This window comes from Bos indicus x Bos taurus, chromosome 18 (genome assembly GCF_003369695.1).
Source record: "Bos indicus x Bos taurus breed Angus x Brahman F1 hybrid chromosome 18, Bos_hybrid_MaternalHap_v2.0, whole genome shotgun sequence".
In the NCBI taxonomy this organism is placed as follows: Eukaryota; Metazoa; Chordata; class Mammalia; order Artiodactyla; family Bovidae; genus Bos; species Bos indicus x Bos taurus.
In genome coordinates this window covers 12,810,428-12,827,111 of record NC_040093.1, presented here as the reverse complement: position 1 = coordinate 12,827,111, position 16,684 = coordinate 12,810,428, and the positions used below count along the sequence as shown (strand labels likewise).

At 52.7% G+C, this 16,684-nt stretch overlaps 2 protein-coding genes across 6 annotated transcripts in view; one reads left to right on the top strand and one right to left on the bottom strand.

Annotated features, from left to right (window-relative positions):
- Window positions 1–5,758: 5,758 nt before the first annotated feature.
- The window catches only part of PPP1R13L (protein phosphatase 1 regulatory subunit 13 like), a 16,187-nt gene continuing 5,261 nt past the window's right edge, over window positions 5,759–16,684 (bottom strand). For 3 of the 5 annotated variants that reach the window (XM_027515466.1, XM_027515464.1, XM_027515468.1), the window contains exons 2-13: window positions 15,710–15,790; window positions 15,465–15,610; window positions 14,612–15,116; window positions 14,409–14,507; window positions 14,243–14,334; window positions 13,479–13,947; window positions 11,854–12,308; window positions 9,528–9,659; window positions 9,305–9,438; window positions 9,046–9,212; window positions 7,219–7,418; window positions 5,759–6,355 (exon numbers count right to left, since the gene is read on the bottom strand). In XM_027515466.1, coding sequence (XP_027371267.1) covers window positions 6,317–6,355; window positions 7,219–7,418; window positions 9,046–9,212; window positions 9,305–9,438; window positions 9,528–9,659; window positions 11,854–12,308; window positions 13,479–13,947; window positions 14,243–14,334; window positions 14,409–14,507; window positions 14,612–15,116; window positions 15,465–15,610; window positions 15,710–15,764 — 2,493 coding nt within the window. In that variant the 5' untranslated portion in view covers window positions 15,765–15,790 and the 3' untranslated portion in view covers window positions 5,759–6,316. Of the gene's footprint in view, window positions 6,356–7,201; window positions 7,419–8,955; window positions 9,213–9,304; window positions 9,439–9,527; window positions 9,660–11,853; window positions 12,309–13,478; window positions 13,948–14,242; window positions 14,335–14,408; window positions 14,508–14,611; window positions 15,117–15,464; window positions 15,611–15,709; window positions 15,791–16,684 lie in introns of all 5 variants that reach the window. The other 2 variants (XR_003506463.1, XM_027515465.1) reach the window with 2 other exon arrangements.
- The window catches only part of CD3EAP (CD3e molecule associated protein), a 16,203-nt gene continuing 8,157 nt past the window's right edge, over window positions 8,639–16,684 (top strand). The window contains exon 1 of the mRNA XM_027515469.1: window positions 8,639–9,052. Within this exon, the coding sequence (XP_027371270.1) occupies window positions 8,926–9,052 (127 nt within the window). The 5' untranslated portion in view covers window positions 8,639–8,925. The remainder of the gene's footprint in view (window positions 9,053–16,684) is intronic.

Below are 16,684 nucleotides of genomic sequence, written 5' to 3'. Positions count from 1 at the left end.
CCCTCTTTGTCCTTGCCATGATGATTATCTTAAGGTGTTTACAAGAGACAAAGACAGGCTATTTACCCTGTATCTGTTGTTACTTCCGTTTCTGAGGGCAAACAGGAGGCTGATTGTAAAGGCCTAAACTGGAGCCCACCTATCTCCTGTCTCAGGAAATGCTAACAGAAGGCTAGTTGTAAGGATCCAGCCTGAAGCCCACTTCTTCCTGCCCCATGAAATGCAAAAAGGAGGCAAGTTGTAAACGTCCAAACTGGAGCTCGACTGTCTCCTACCTCATTCCCAGTTTGTTCTGCTGCATGGTCCTGCAAGGAGCACCACTGAGGCACGCCTTAAGGCTGAGGGTCATGTGAGCTGGCTCAACACCCAGGCCACCACCGCCACCATCGCGAGTTCTACTAGCTCCCTAGCCCCTATTTTCAGAGACTTTACCTGACTTTGGGAGTATATTTTCATTTGTATGACTGTGATAGAATGTCCTTTTTTTTTTTTTTTGGAATTCTTTATTGGATTTGTTACAATATTGCTTCTGTTTTTGTGTGTGTGTGTGTTTTTTTAATGTTTTGACTTTTTGGCCACAAGGTATGTGGGATCCTAGCTCCCCACACCCCCTGCCCTGGAAGGTGAAGTCTTAACCACTGGACTGCCAGGGAGGTCCCTAAATGTCCTGTGTTGGTGTAAGTGTCATTGTCCCCACTTAGGAAGTGAGGAAAGAGTCTCAGAGAAAAACTTGCCCATGGCTTGACAGCTAGGCCAAGTGCTGCTCCCCATCCCTCCCTTAGCCCCACCCTGCCCCCTCTGGGTCATTGCTGTCTGGGATGGCTGTCTCCCCTACTGTTCTGTGAGCCCCAGGAAGGTAGGGCTGAGACTGTCTTGGTCACCAACATGTGTGCCTTTTGCCACACAGTAAAGAGTCAGACACGACTGAGCGACTACGCACAGCACAGCACCGGGCATGCACGGAGCGGGGGCTCAGTGAATATACGCTCAACTTTCTTACAGTCTGCCCTCCATATCCACGGATTCAGAAGCCACAGATATAGAGGATGAACTGTCCTAGGGCATTTCTTTGCTGGGCTTCAGTATTCAGAGATTTTTGGTATCTGTGCGTAGGGGGCGGGGGCCGCATCCAGACCCAGTCCCCTCCACTTATACCAAGAGACAACTGTATTTTCAGTCTGCTGTTGGTCCTCACTGACAGTGAGGACCTAGTGTATTCCATTCCTTAGAATCCTCAGTACAACAAGCCCAGGGTCAAGGGGAGGGCTTACTAAAGGGCGTCAATACCGGGAGGCAGGGGTGATGGACAGCATCTTAGGATGGCCGCCTCCTGCCTGCTCCACGCCTTTGTAGTCGCTGCTCCCTGTGTCTGGAAGTCGCTGTCTCCCTGTGTCAGATCTCTGTGTGGCTTCCTTCCTCACCTTCCTCAAGGCTTCCCTGAATCTTCCTCAAGCATCCTTCTCTCAGCAAGACCTTCCCTGGCTTCCCTATTTAAATTGCAGTACACAGCACAGCAACACTGGCTAGGCCAGATGATGGTCCCCAACCCGGTCCTGATCTCTGGAGCCTATGAATGTTCCCTCACATGAGTCAACCAAAAACAAAACAAAACACAGAAGGTCCCAAATAAGAGTTTAGGGAATTCCCTGGTGGTCCTGTTTAGGGCTTCCCTGATAGCTCAGTTGGTAAAGAATCCGCCTGCAATGCAGAAGACTACGGTTTGATTCCTGGGTCGGGAAGATCCACTGGAGAAGGGAAAGGCTACCCACTCCAGTATTCTGGCCTGGAGAATTCCATGGACAGTCCATGGGGTTGCAAAGAGGCAGAGCAACTTTCACTTCACTGGTGGTTTAGTGGTTAGAATTCTGTTTCTACTGCAAGGGGCCAATAAGGGAACTAAGATCCCTCAAGCTGCGTAGCATGGCAAAAAAAAAAAGTTTATTTAGGGTCTGAAGAATTGCAGTTCGAGAGACACAGATTTGGGTAAAACTGGAGTATTGCAGGCTTCCCAGATGGCGCTGGTGGTAAAGAACCTACCTGCCAATGCTGGGGAGGATTGCAGGTTCGATCCCCAGTACAGGAAGAGTCCCCATGCCCCGGAGCAACTAAGCCTGTGTGCCACAAATACTGAGCCTGCACTCTAGAGCCCGAGAGCCTCAACTACTGAGCCCACATGCAAGGATCTTACATTTTTGGCAGGTGTTCTGGATCCCTATTTAAGACAATAGGTGATTAAAAGCTGAGGTTCTAGCCAGGCGGGGATGTGCAGAAGTCACACTTCCTCAGTGGCCTCCCAGCTCCGTTTTAGAGAGCTCTCTTAGCAATACTGACTGCATTTTTATTTTTCCCCTACATAAAGAGTATGCCTACATAATGGCGAAAGGGAACTTGGAAGTGTGATGAAGGTGAGGGTCTTGAGCTATCCAGGTGCGTCCTGAGAATAATCAGGTGTCCTCATAAAAGGGAGATTTGACAGCAGGACAGTAACAGGGAATTGGACAATAAAGCAAGATACCACGCCTGGGCTTTGAAGCTGGAAGAAGAGGGCAGCGCCAAGGAATTCAAAGAATGCAGCTCTAGAAGCTGGAAAAGGCAAGGAAATTGATTCTCCCCTGCAGCCTCCAGAGGGAGTGCATCCCCGGCAACACCTTGATTTCAGCCCAGGGAAACAGACTTCTGATCTGATGAACTCCAAGAAGACAAGTGAGTGTTGGGGCTTCCCTGGTGGCTCAGTGGTAAAGAATCTGCCCACCAACGCAGGAGACACGGGTTTGACCCCTGCACAGCCACAAATAAATACAAAAATAGTTTTTTTTAAAATGTGTGTTGTTTTAAGCCACCAAGGTTGCGGTCATTTGTGACAGTAGCCATAGGAAACGAATGAATACACCTGCAATCAAGCATAATATATCCACTTCTGCTTTAGTTTTTTTCCAAAACAGTGATCAACATCTGATGGACTATATGTTTTTTGCTTATCATTTTGTGCATGGTCTGTCTCTTCTGCTAGCATGTCAGATGTACAAAATCAGGGGCATTTTATCAGTGGTTGATGACAGGGACAGAATGAAGGGACAAAATAGGTGCTTAAATAGTTAATCCCAGTAAGGGATTGCAAGTAGGAAAATAGAGACCCCTGTAAGTTCATGATGATTGGAGAATGCTGGTTTGCTTATCCACGAAAACAAGCAGGCTTGCTTAGCAACAAAACCAGGCAACAGAAGCACAGGACACGCCCCCAAACAGTAAAACAATGGTGGCAGGAGCCCCACTTCCTGCCCAGTGAGCTCAGTAAGTGAATGATGCCTAGGACATGCTCTCTGTACAGATAAAAACAGTAATTTGCGGACGTAGCTTGACCGCGCAGGGACAAGAAAACTCCCCTGCTCAACCTGGAGGAGGAGCTAATGATAAAAGCAGGACATCTACTCAAGAAAGAAGTCCTCCTCCCCTCCTCACTCTTCCTTTGATTATGAAAATGTAGCCCAATAAGTTCTCAGGGCGGAGCATTTCTCACTTCCCCGCCTTGTCAGCCACACAATCGTCATAGTCTAATAAATCCCTTCTTATCTACCACTTTGCTCTCGCTGAATTCTTCTCTGCATTGAGACCTAAAGGACTATGGTAGCGGAGCTCTCTGGACCCCCCTGAAATGACACCTATGGGTTTTATTAAGGATAATTTCAAATGTTTGATCCCTGGTCCAGGAGGATCCCACATGCTGCAGAGCAGCTAAGCCCCTGCACAACCACTATTGAGCCCGTGCTCTAGAGCCCGGGGGCCCCAACTACAGAGCCCATGTGCCGCAACTACTGAAGCCAACGTGCCCTAAGCCCGTGCTCCACAAAAAGAGAGGCCACCGCAACGAGAAGCCTGCGCACCAACTAGAGAAAAGCCCGGGCAGCAACGGAGACCCAACACAGCCAAAAAGTAAAAAGAAATAGCAAAGTCAGCATATTTAGAAACATACAAGAAAATACCAGAGGAAACAGCTAAAGCAGTTGAAAGTAGCTGCTAAGTCGCTTCAGACGTGTCCGACGCTGTGCGACCCAATGGACGGCAGCCCACCAGGCTCCCCTGTCCCTGGGATTCTCCAGGCAAGAACACTGGAGTGGGTTGCCATTTCTTTCTCCAATGCATGAAAGTGAAAAGTGAAAGTGAAGTCGCTCAGTCATGTCGGCCTCCTAGTGACCCCATGGACTGCAGCCTACCAGGCTCCTCTGTCCGTGGGATTTTCCAGGCAAGAGTACTGGAGTGGGGTGCCATTGCCTTCTCCAGTTGAAAGTAGAGGCCTCTGGAAAACAGATAGGAGTAGGGAGAGGTGGCAGAGGGGACCGTTTTTCTTCATTACACATATCTTAGTACCAGTACCATTTGATTTTTAAAGTATATTCATGAAAATTAATCGGCAGTGATAGAAAGGGTTACTCCTTATGGGGAGGAAACATGCATTGACTGAGAAGGCACAATGGAGCTTCTAGATGACGGAAATGTCAAACGTCAGCTTTATCCAGTAGAACTTTCTGGGATGATGAAAAAAGTTCTCTATCAGTTCAAAACAGTACCCAGTAGCCACGTGGCTACTGAGCATTTGAAAAGTGTCTAATGTGACTGAGGAATTGAATCCTTAATTTTTGTTTAATTTAAATAAATTTAAATATTAATTTAAATAATTTAAATACTCCCATGAGTTGTTTTGGACATTGCAGATAATGACGGAAAATGTTCACAATATAATGTTTATAATGTTAAATGAAAAATAACAATTACAAACCATATGCATAGTATGGCCCAAATTTTAAAATATATATCATACTGTATATGAAGTTTTAAGGAAAGACTAGAAGGAAGTATACGAAAAAAAATTTTTTAAGTGGAAGCTTTATGATTTGTAAAGAAATACAAATCAGAAGAGAGAAAAGCTTGTGATTTATAAAAAATCTTCACGGAGCAGTTTATGAAATAAAGAAGTGGGACAGAAACCAAGGAAAATCACTCTTTGGGGTCAGAGCCTCGAAAAGAACACATGGTAAAACCCTGTTGAAGACAATCTCACAAGCCATCATTTCAGGACACATGAGGAAACAAGGCACTGTGAGTGAGAACTAGCAGACACAACAAATTACAGAAGTAGACGGTCCCAAACTAAAGATGGCAGAACTATCAGACCTTGAGACCTCCTGGAGAAGGGGATGGCAACCCACTGCAGTATGCTTGCCTGGAGAATTCCATGGACAGGGAAGCCTGGCGGCTGCAGTCTGTGAGGTTGCAGAGTCCCACATGACTGAGCGACTAACACTTTAACTGATTTCACGTTCATGACTTTAAGCTTAGGTCAGCGCTCAGTCCCGCCCAACTCTTTGGGACCAAGCTCCTCTGTCCATGAGCATTTCCAATGCAAGGATACTGGAGTGGGTTGCCATTTCCTTCTCCAGGGGATCTTCCCAACCCAGGGATCGAACCCAGGTTTCCTGCACTGCAGGCAGATTCTTTATCGACTGAGCTACAAGGGAAGTCCAGTTTAAAGATGCTTAAAAAGCAGCAGCCAGGAATTTACCTGGTAGTCCAGCGGTTGAGACTCTGCGCTTCCATTTGCAGAGGTGTGGTCAAAAAAAAAAAAAAGCATAGTTGAAAGAGGGAGGATTGGATTCACACGAGAGAAATCCCTTCCAAAGGGACTACTTTAAGACTGGTTTACCAAACATATTAACAATGACAAGCACTTATTAAGTCAGGATGGAATTCAAAGAGAAGGAAGTCAATTTCTGTGCAAACTACCTTTATTTAAAAAGGAAAACTCCCCGTTTTGTTGTCACACCAGCGCTATGTGAACGCACTTGACTGGGAGAGATAGAGCAGGGATGCTGATAGAGACAAAGACGCCCATGCCTCACCTGGCCCCTGAAGGCTGCTGGTAGATACGGGGCGCAGGTGACTCCCGGGGTAATCCAGTGGCGGTGACCCACTCAAGGCTCTGCTGGGATGGTGGGTTAGCTTGCTTTGGGGCTGCAGGGGGTGGGTTGGCAGTGGAAGTAGGAGGCACTTCGGATGGGACCTGATTTGGCAAATGGGGGGATCTCTCTTGCCCCCGATGATATTCCCAGCCCCACCACGACCTCCCACAGCTAAGGCAGGCTTCTAAGTTTAAGGCTGGGGTTCTCGTTCTCCCCAGGGTTTCCGGAGAGCTGTTGGCAAGGACCCCACCGCTGCAAGGGCTTGGGGGTACAGAGATATGCAGCGGAAGAGGAGGAGGAGGTCTGGAGCGAAGGCAGCTGCTGCTTCATCCTGTCTCCCTTGGAAACGTCCTTCTCTCCAGCTACACCTTACTCCTCTGAGGCTTCACCCTGGGGAAGAGCTGAGGGAAGACAGGCTCTTCAGACGCCGGGAGCTCCCACCCTTTCGCTTCACCCCAAATGTAACACAGTCACCTAATCCACCCCCCCCCCCAAACACGTGGGCCGTCTCCATCCTCCAATCCCTTCCTCACGGACCCTCTCACCATCTCGAAGACCACACTGGAATCCCCCGGCAAGCACCAGATGGAGCCTTCCAGGTGGCAGCGGGCTGGACGAAATGGAGACTTCCCCATCGTAAAAAAGACGCCCGCCGCTCCCGCCCACCATGGCCGTCTGATTGGGACCCACCTGCCACCTATGCCCTAATTAAAGGCATCTTCTTGTCTCCCAGGAAAGTCATGAGACCTTCCTGGTCTCCTCCCCGTACCAAGCAGACTCTCCCTCAATCCTACCGCGATTATATTAATGGAGTCTTCCTCACCCTGCCCAGTGCAGTGTAACAAAAAGTTTCCATGCCGGTAACACACAAGTGCCCTCCTACCCCAACACCAAACTGGGATTCTTCATACTCCTCTTGGCTAAAATACATTCTTCTTTACCTCTCCATGAATATAATTAGGGATAATAAAAATATTTGCTTGAGCAGAAACCAATCACATAATCGGGAAAAGAGTACTGTTGAGTACCCCTACGAAGTACTACCAGCAAGGGGTTCTTCCTCTTCTAAGAAGGGATTTTCCCTTACATCCCCTGTTATTATAATGGTCTCTTCCTCACCTCCCCATGACAGGTAATGGACTCTTCTGACCGCCCCTCCACCCCAGTATAAAGGGCTCTCTCTCCTGCCCCTCTCCCCACCCCGAGGGATCAGCCCTTTCCTCAAACAGCCATCAGAAGACCCGCACATTTCTTCTGGGCTCACCCCGAAGTAGTTACGGGGCACGTAACCCTCCTGGCCATGCAGCGTGGCCCACCACCAGTCCGTCTCCTCTAGTCCGTCCCTCCGCAGCACGGTGACCGAATCGCCCTCTCGGAAGGACAGCTCGTCCCCAAACTCCGCACTGTAGTCCCAGAGGGCGTACACCACCCCGTTGTACATCAGCCCCATGCTCTGCTCCACGTCTGAAACAGGAAATCGCAGGGATGGTCAGCGCCCGGTTCAGGGCAAGCCAGGAACACTCAGGGTCAGAGCCTGAGATCTGACACCAGCCCCACCTGGGGGAATGAGCCCCTATTAAAGTTGTGTGTGTAGCCCTGTCTGGAGGGGGGCTCCTGAGCTGCATTCAGCTGCTGGTACTGGAAGTCTCTAATAGGATGCATCGGGCCTGGCCACGAACCCCCAGGGAAGGGTCGGTGTCCCCATTTCCTCTTATACCTGATTAGGTTCCTGGACCACTCCTAGAAGTACAATTGTCTGCAGCCCCCCCCCCCCGCCCCGCCCCCCACTTAAGAGCTTCAGTCTCCACAGAGGACTCAAGCAGTCCCTCCAAGGGTACGGCCCTACTCCTTCCACGGAAGTGGTCCCAACGCCCCCTTTCCAGGTGGTGCAGTGCACACTGCGCACTTCCCACTCAAATGATAAAGTCTCCAAAGAGGATGTAATCGTTTTCCAGATAGTATAGCCCACCCGCACCGACTCCCTTAAGTGGTAAAATGCCCAAGGATTTACCCCCTTTCCAAATGGTACAGTCCACCAGGCTCCCCCCTTAAATGGTCCAGTTCACCACGCTCCAGTTTCTTCGCCCCTCCCTCCCCCTCCAGGTGCGCGGTCCAATCTCTACTGCATTCTCACAGGACTCTCCGAGTCCAGGCTAGTAGGACGCTACAATCCTCGTATCTCTAGGCTCCGCCGACCTATGACAAAGGGGGTCACAGTGCCCCCCTAACCCGGAGGTTACAGCCCTTCTCTTCGGTGGAAGGTCTACTTCTCCCCCTCATCCCCAAGTCCCGGCCTGCCGCCGCTCACCGCTAAGGCAGGTGTTACAGCCCCCTGGCTCCCAACTACTTTCCGCCACAGCACAGCATGCTGTCCCGCAGTCCCTGCAGGCTCCCCTCTTACACACGCTGTCCCACCCCTACGTCCTACAGCCTGCCTTACTCCAACTGTGTGACGCTCCGGAGCCCACCTTAGGCTACAGACCCCTTCGCTCCAGACCCTAGGCACATCGCCATTATGCTGCCTACCTAGCTCCTCCCCAAACCTGTTTAGATGATATGATTCCCGCCCCCCCGCCCCCGCCCCTCACCGGCTCCTGGAGATACATGGTACAGTCTTGTGTCTCCCTACAAGTGGAAGAGGCCCCAAGCCCCTCCCCAGAAGCCAGGGCCCACTCACTGGTCACCTGTGTGGCACTGTATCTCCCCCAGGTAGCCCTGGGCCCGGAGACAGTATAGTTGGTACGTCCAACTCCCCAACCCCCACAGATGGGAAGGCAGATAAAGCGGCGCAATCTCCGCAACCGCTCTCGTCACCACCGGTGTCCAGCTTGAGGGGCACAGTTGCCCTGCCCCCCTTTCCCTCGAAGGTGGCACAATCTGCTGCAGTCACACACCCTTCTCGCACCTGCCAGGTGGGAGGCCCCGTCCGCCATTCCCGCGGGTGGTCCCTCCCGCCGGCCCCTCCTCGGTGATGCTGTCACAGGTCCGTACAGCCCCTCACCTCCCCAGGCATCCTCTCTCGGGAGCCGCGGTCGGCTTCCTTTCCCTGCCCAGTATCTCTAGCAGCTGGGCCCCTCGCCCCGCCTCGCACCTGCCAGGTAAGTGGCGCAGTCGGCGTAACCCTCGCGGTAGGGGTCGCACTTCTCGATGGCGGTAGCGCCGTCACTGAGCGTGGTGGCGAAGATGGCCGCGCCGTGCTGCACCAGCGCCGTGCAGATGGCCGTGTCGTTGCACGACGCCGCGCAATGCAGCGGGGTCCTAGGCGTGGGGAGGCGGGCATGAGCGGCGGCGCTGGGCGCCCCCAGCGCCGTCCCCGCCCCACGCCGGCCGCGCGCGCCATCAGGGCTCACCAGCCGTGGCTGTCCGGGGAGTTGACGTTGGCCCCGGCCGCGATGAGGAAGTCCACGATGGGGTAGTTGGCGCCGCAGATGGCATTGTGCAGGGCGGTGATGCCCTCCTCGTTGGGCTGGCTCGGGTCGTTCATCTGGACGGGCCGGGGGACCGGGAGGCTCATTCCCTCATCGGGCCGCCTCTACCCCGCCAGCCCAGCTCTCCCGCACCCGCGGCACTCACCTCCTTCATGGCCTGCTGCACCACCTCCAGCTCCCCGGTCAGTGCGGCGTCCAGAAGCAGCACCAGCGGGTTGAGGCGCGCACGGCGGACCTTGCGCGGGGACCCGGCTTTCCGCAGCACCGAGCGCATCTCCTGGGGGACAGGGTGGGGATGCTTCAGTGGCTTGGGGGGCGGGTCGTTAATATACCCATTCCTTGGAGGGGGAAACAGGCTCGGGAACCCGGTGACCGCTCCAGGTCATCCCTAGACAGGGATGGAATTGGAACCCAGGAAGGTACAGAGCCTGAGTCCACAGGGCCATGGGGAGGAGGGTGCTCAGTTCTATAGTCTCTGGTTCCCTACAACACTCAGGGAATCCAGAGATTTGGGAATCTAGGGCCCTGAGGCTTGAGAGGAGGCCGGGAGACCATCAGGTTGATGACTATGGAAGCCAGATATTCAATTCATAGTTTCATTTCATTTAGATAATAAACATGATGTTTCCAGGTGTTCATTTTAAATGTTTGAAATTTGAATATTTGTCATACTATTCCTTCTGCTTTCCTATTTGTTATTTTCAAGTGTTCTCCTACAAAATTCATTTATTCTGAGCACAAAGCATTTGTGATTCCAGCCTTTGCTGTCAATGATTTCAGGATTCTGTAATCTGAAGATCCCAAGAGCCACTGATTTCAAAATTCTCTGATGTTGTTTCCAGTATACTGTGAGTCCAGAAATGCTAAAGTTGTGCCATTTCAAATTGCTGGGGACCCAGGACGTTGCATTCTCAAGATTCTGTGATTGAGAACTTGAATATTTTATGGTTAGAATTTCATTCCAAAAGATTGGAAGGAAATGCTCAAAATGTTCATCGTGGTTCTGAGTGCTTGTGATTTTGGCCTCTTTATTCTATTTTATCTATTTCTTCCTAGTTACTATGTGTTCCTTTCTAGTGGAAAATGCTCACTTAAAAGAAAATCTTGTATTATAACATATTAGTGCCCTAATCTGTGGTTTCTTTGAATCAATAAGTCTTTCATTTTCAGTATTGGGGACTTCAAGAATCAGTACAACCAGGGTTTGTGCTACTACTTTTTTACTTCTACTGTTCGCATCTTCAGTGTCCTAGGATTCTGAAATTTCAGTTTTGAGTTTGTGACGCCAGGATTTAATGATTGAATGCTGTGAGTTTTCAAGTTTCTCTGTGGCCAGGACTTTGTGATTCTACCATGAGGCAATTGGACCATTTCAAGGTGTTTTTATTCTTCCATTCTTGATTCAAGATCCTTAACCTCAGGATCTTGGCTGAGCCAACATTTCTTGGCTCCACCCTCAGGAAGGCCTAGGAAAATAGGCATTTGGGGGTCCACCTGGCCCCCACTTCTTTTCTGGGAATTGTTTCCCTCCCCCTGTCTACCCACGCTGAACAATTAAGATTATTCCATGTGACTGCTCCCCACCCCCAGCCTAGATGCAGAAACCTGAACAAGATCAGCAGGAGACTGTCTCCTGGTCAAATGATAACAGTAACAATAATGGTTAACAGTTAAGTGCCAGGCACTATCCTAAGCGTTACATTAATGTATTAAATTCTCACTGCAACTCTGTAGTTATTCTCATTCCCATTTTACAGATGAGAAAACTGAGGTCCAGGGAGGCTAAATGTCTGGCCCAAGGATGCACAGCTAATAAGTACCGTGTAGCTGGGATGTGAACCCAGGCAGCCTTGCTCTGCAGCTAGGACACTTAATCACGAAACCCACAGGCTCAAAGACCAGAGACTGGTTCTTGAAAATTTGAATGGAAGAAGCTCTGACTAGAGTCAAAGGACACCATGGACTTGAACTGAGAGGTCATTTTGATTCAGGGCTGGGTGGGCCATTTCTAGCTATGGCACGGGCTTGCTGAGGTGTAAGAGGAGAGTGGATCTCCAGAGAAAGGGGACATGAGAAGCTGTGAGGCAGCTCAGGAGAGAAATGGTGACGGCCTTGATTCCAGCAGGCTGTTCAGATCCTAGAATAAACCCTCTGTCCTGCCAAGACAAGTCATTTCCAGGTTGGAAAACTCTTAGATTCCTGAAGGGAAGCCCGCGGCAGGTGACAGGTTACTGGAGAAGAGCAGAGAAAGCCTCTATATGGTCAAGACTTCCAGATGCCCCTCCATATATGTTCTTTTTCTTTTGACCCTTGGATTAAAAACTACATTTTCCAGCCTCCCTTGCAATTGGGTTCCTGGCCAGCAGAATGCGGCAGCTGTGAGGTGTGCAATTTCCAGGTTCTGTCCTAAAAGGGAAGGAACACTTCCATATGCTAAGTGGTATACCCTGGGTTCCTCCTGTATTACTTACCATGCTCTGTGGCTGCTCTGGTGGGCTGCTCTGGAGAGGGGTTGAGGGTGGGATGGGAGCCGGTGGGGCTGGAGCAGGGGGCCCGGCCCTGGCCTCAGATCCCTCAGTGATGGGGGACAGCTCGGGCTCAGGGCCCCCAGGCCCACCGTGACGATGGAAGAGGCGGCTGATGATCTGTTGGTATTGCTTCTTGTGGGTGGGGGGCAGGGCTACAGCCGGGCTCTGCTCCATGGAGCCCCGGCGTTTGAGGGGCCGTGGAATCTCTGCCAGCACCCGGGCCACCTCCTCCAGCTCCGGCACCGACTGTGCTTCGGGTGGCAGCGCTGGCTGCAGCCGTGTGGGACTAAGGGGCCGAGTCACAGCACCTTCGTCTGCATCGCCAACCTCCAGCACGGGCGTCAGCAGCCCCTCCAGCTCTGGCTCAGGTTCCAGATCAGCAGGAGGTTTGGCGAGGCCTAGAAGGAACAAGCGCCCCATCAGAGGAGGGATCCCTGGAGCCCCTCAAGACTCCCTCTGCACAGCTTCCAGGACCTGCCACCAAGGCCTGATTTGCTCTGTGTCCCCATGGCAGTTCTAGCTCTCTCTGGGCTATAACTTCCTTGGGTTGTAAATAACAGACAACTATGACCTCCCCATTCATTACACACTTAAGCTTGTGCCTTGTGCTTTCTCCATGCCTGTCTTACTGAATTCTCACCACTACCTTGTGAAGCTGGTATGACTATCATCTCATTACTACAGAAAGGGAAACTGAGTCTCAGAGAGGGCAAGTCAGTTGCCCAAAGCCACACAGCTGGAATTTGAATTCAGTTCTATCTCACTCCAGAATCTCTACTCCTACTATTATGATAGACTTGACTAAGACTCTAATCATTTCCTCTCCTAACATCTCAGGCAGACAATCGCTGGGACTAGAATTCTGGTATTTGATGGTCTCATCGCTGTTTCCTGCCTCTCGATCAGTTTCTAAAAGCAGGTTGAAATATATAATGCTTGTTCTTGTTTTTCTTTTTATAATGATCATTTTCTACATGATTTCATTGAATGCCCATCATAATCTATGAAGTAAGTATTATTCATCTCTCTTCACAGATGAGAAAATGGAAGCTCATATGGGTTAATTAATTTATCCTGAGTCACGCAGCATGTCAATCGCAGAGAGGGGCTCAAAACCCACTCTGTTTAAATCTAAGCCCTGAGCTGGTCTCACACCAAAAACTATTAATAATTATTATGACTACTATGATAGCTACAGAGGGCTTAGTATCCATCAGGCCCTATTTTGAAGCCTTTATAGGGATTATATAAGCCAATACCATACCCCAGTGAGGTAGGTTCTACCACTATTCATCTTTTCCACTCAAGGAAATTGAAGTCCAGAGAGGTTATGTAACTTGCCAAAAGTCACACAGCATGCAGCCAGCCAGTCTGACTCCTGAGTCCCTGCTTAAGCACTGTGCTATGGCTAGTTCCTGAGCAAACCCCCAAGCTCATCTGGCCTCATGCTCTGCAGGGACAGTGTCTGGAAACAGATATTTGGTTGTGATGGGTCCCCCAGCTGGTTTGGTCCCCAGCCATCTGTCCTCCCTTCACCCAGCCCTCCAGAACCCCCAGCGCTGACTCACCTTCACTTACAGGGGCCCAAGTCTGTTGGGGGGCTTGGGGGGCTGGGGCAGGGGCTTGTGGCTGAGGCTGGGGTTGTAGTTGTGGCTGGGGCTGTGGGGGCAGCTGGGGCTGGGGCTGGGGCTGGGGCTGGGGGGGTGTCTGGGGCTGGGGAGGCATCTTAGGTGGGGGAGCTCGCGAGAAGATGGAGGAGCTTGGGAGCATGGCCCTGCTGGCTCCATGCTCCCAAAAAGCATTCTGCAGCTTGAATATCATGCTGAGGGGGATGGGGCGCTGGCGGGGGGCACTGCGGGGCTGCGGGCTGGAAGGAGGCATGGGGATGCGACTGACAGGCTGCCAGCTTCGGGGCAAAGTGCCTGACGGCCCCGTGGAGCCCAGTGATCGGCGGTAGCTGCCCACATCAGAACGCCTGTCGTTGGCCAGAGGGGAGACCTTGTAATTGCGGGGCAGAGTGGCGCTGGTGAAGTTGTCCTGGGGGAGAAAGAGGGAAGGAAGGAAGATAGAAAGGGCTCAGATGGGAGGGCGATAGGCTTAAGGGGACGAAAGACAGAGGAGTGGAGGAAAGGACGTGGGAAGTCAAGGCAAAAGGCAAGAAGGGAGAGAAGGAGCGGAGCGCAGAGGAGAGAGGGAAAGAAAAGAGGGTCGGGGAGGGGGTGGAAATCCAGGAAAAAGCCGGGGGAGGGTATGGAAACTGTGGGAGCAGCCAGAAAGGGGAGACTAGTCCTGACCCCACAAAACCCCTCCCCAAGTTTCTCTGGCCGCTCACCTTGCCGGTGGCCCCCAGCCCATCCAGGCTGCTCTCTCTCCAGGGTAACAGCTGCAGGCCTGGAGAAGCAGGCCGCGGGAAGACATCCAGACCTGTGAGGCGGGAATCATTAGGGTCTGGGGGATGCCTCTCCGGCTCCCCCATCCTCTGGCCTTCCATCACTCACGTTCATAGCTCGCAGTTTGCGAGGGCTTCTTCTCATAAGCCACGTCCAGGTCGGACTCGTTCCAGGCTTTGGGGGGCCGCCGGCGCAGCGTTAGGTCGTCTGGGGGAGAAGTTGCTCATGAGGATCCCGGGTGGGAGTAGGGGAAGAGAGGCTGGTCCCGGGCTGCACCCCTCACACCCGCCAAGTAGGGCCCTGTGGTTCACCTTGAGCGCGCAGAGGCGGGGCGAAGGCGCTGCCGCCCGCGCCCAGCAGAGGGCTCCCAAAGGCAGCCGGCGCATCGTAAGCTGAGGTCCCGGGGCGAGGCGAGGGTCCGCGCTCCGGGAAGAAGGCCTGGGGCCCTTCCGCCAGGGGGCTGCCACGCGGGGAGCCGGAGCGGCCCAAGAAGTCAAAGTGAGTGGGGGGACCCTGCTGTCGGAGCGGGCCGGGTCGAGGGGAGGGCGCCCGGCCGTGGGGGCTGCCTGCGCCATCGAAGGCGCGGGGCCGGGGCGAGGGCGAGCGGTCTAAGCTGCCGTAGGCGTCCGGCTGCAGGTAGAGCTGGGTGCGCGGTGACGACGGCCGGCCCTTCGCGGATAGCGAGCTATAGGGGAGCAGAGCTGGGGCGCTCTCCGAGCGTCCGAATGGGGTATCTGCGCCGTCGGTGGTCGCCTTCCGGGAGGACCCACGGCTGCCCAAGGGCTCGGGGACCGGGCTGGTGCTGTACCGGGGCAGCTGTGGGGACATTGTGGGGTCAAAGGAGACGTTAGTAGAGGGTTGGTAAGTCAATCGATAGCGGTGATCGAGAGCCAACCCTGGAGAGGTGGGCGGGGCTGGAGATTCAGGCCTAGGGAGCCCTGCCGTCGGGGCTGGGGCCAGCGCACACAGTGCCTTTGTGCCGCTTAGAAAAAAGCCCCTTCTCTTCCGAGGGTCCTGACAGACGTCCGCTTCCACTGGCCTCCTTTATCAGATGCCCTTAAACAGCCCACCGCCTGCCCCATGAGACAGGCTTGCCTGAACTCCTGGCCAAAAGAAGCTGACTTTTCGGGTGGCCAGGGTTGGGACCAGGACCCGCGGGCTCACCCTAGCCGGCGCTGCGGCCTGAGAGCCAAGAGGTGCCGCGGGCGAGTCCGACCACAGCGACTCCAACTGCTTGGTCAGTTCGTCCACCTTGGCCGCCGCCGTGTCCAGCTCCATCTGCTTCAGGTCCATGTGCTTCATGGCTAGAGCTGGGCGGGCGGGAGTGGCAATGAGGACCGGGACCCGTGGGCCGCGCCCCGCCACCGAGGGCCGCGCCCCGACAAGCCCCGCCCCCTATCCCAGCTCACACTGGAATTTCAGGTCCAGAATGTCCCCCGAACTCTGGAACGCCTCGCTGTCCATGGTGCCGGCCGGCCGGAGCGGGGCGCCTGCGTTTGGGGAGGCAGGGGCGGGGGGGGGGGGGTGTCTGCTCAGGGCCCGCCTACAGGGAACCTGGGGCCCTAAGGAGAGCGAGGGTGCCTTTATTCTCCTTGTTCCTTCCACTGGAAGTTCTATGCCTCTCCATCGCCCCTGCTGGGAAATGCCAACTCCTGCAAAACTCTCTGGCTCAGGACAATTCACTCTCTTTACGTGACTCCTTGTTCATCTCTCTGCCTTAATAAAACTGGATCATTCCTTCAACCATTATCCATTGACCACCTACTATGTGCCAGGCATTATAGTGAACAGAGGTTGCAATAATAATAACTATCAATTACTGAATGGCTTCTAGGGACCAAGAGACACTGTACTAGATGCTGGGGATCTTTTTAAAAATAATGATGGTGTTGCCTTCTATATGTGCCTACTATGTACCGACTCAATGGACATGAGTTTGAGCAAACTCCGGGAGATGGTGAAGGACAGGGAAGCCTGGGGTGCTGCAGTCCATGGGGTCGCAAAGAGACACAACTGAGCAACTGAATGACAACATTATGTGCCAGGACCTTTGCTAGTTGCCTGAGGGTTTAATGAAATAAAACAACTATTTGTTGAGAGGTCACTGTCGCCTGGAATCGTACCAAGTGCTTTACATCCAATACCTTATCCTGAGATCAAAACCTCCATAGCAGGCATGGAAGTGAGGCTCAGAAACATACATTTCAGATCACCCTGCAAGAAGTCAGCATACTAGGTTTCACATCTGAACCTAACTTGACGTTTTGGGTCATTTCAGTCAGTCTGGAGGGGCTCCAGAGGACAGGGGCCACTCAGCTTCCTCTCCCCAGAGTCTCCGCCCAAAGCAGACTCAGCGTGTTCACACGGGTCCACCGTCAACAGAA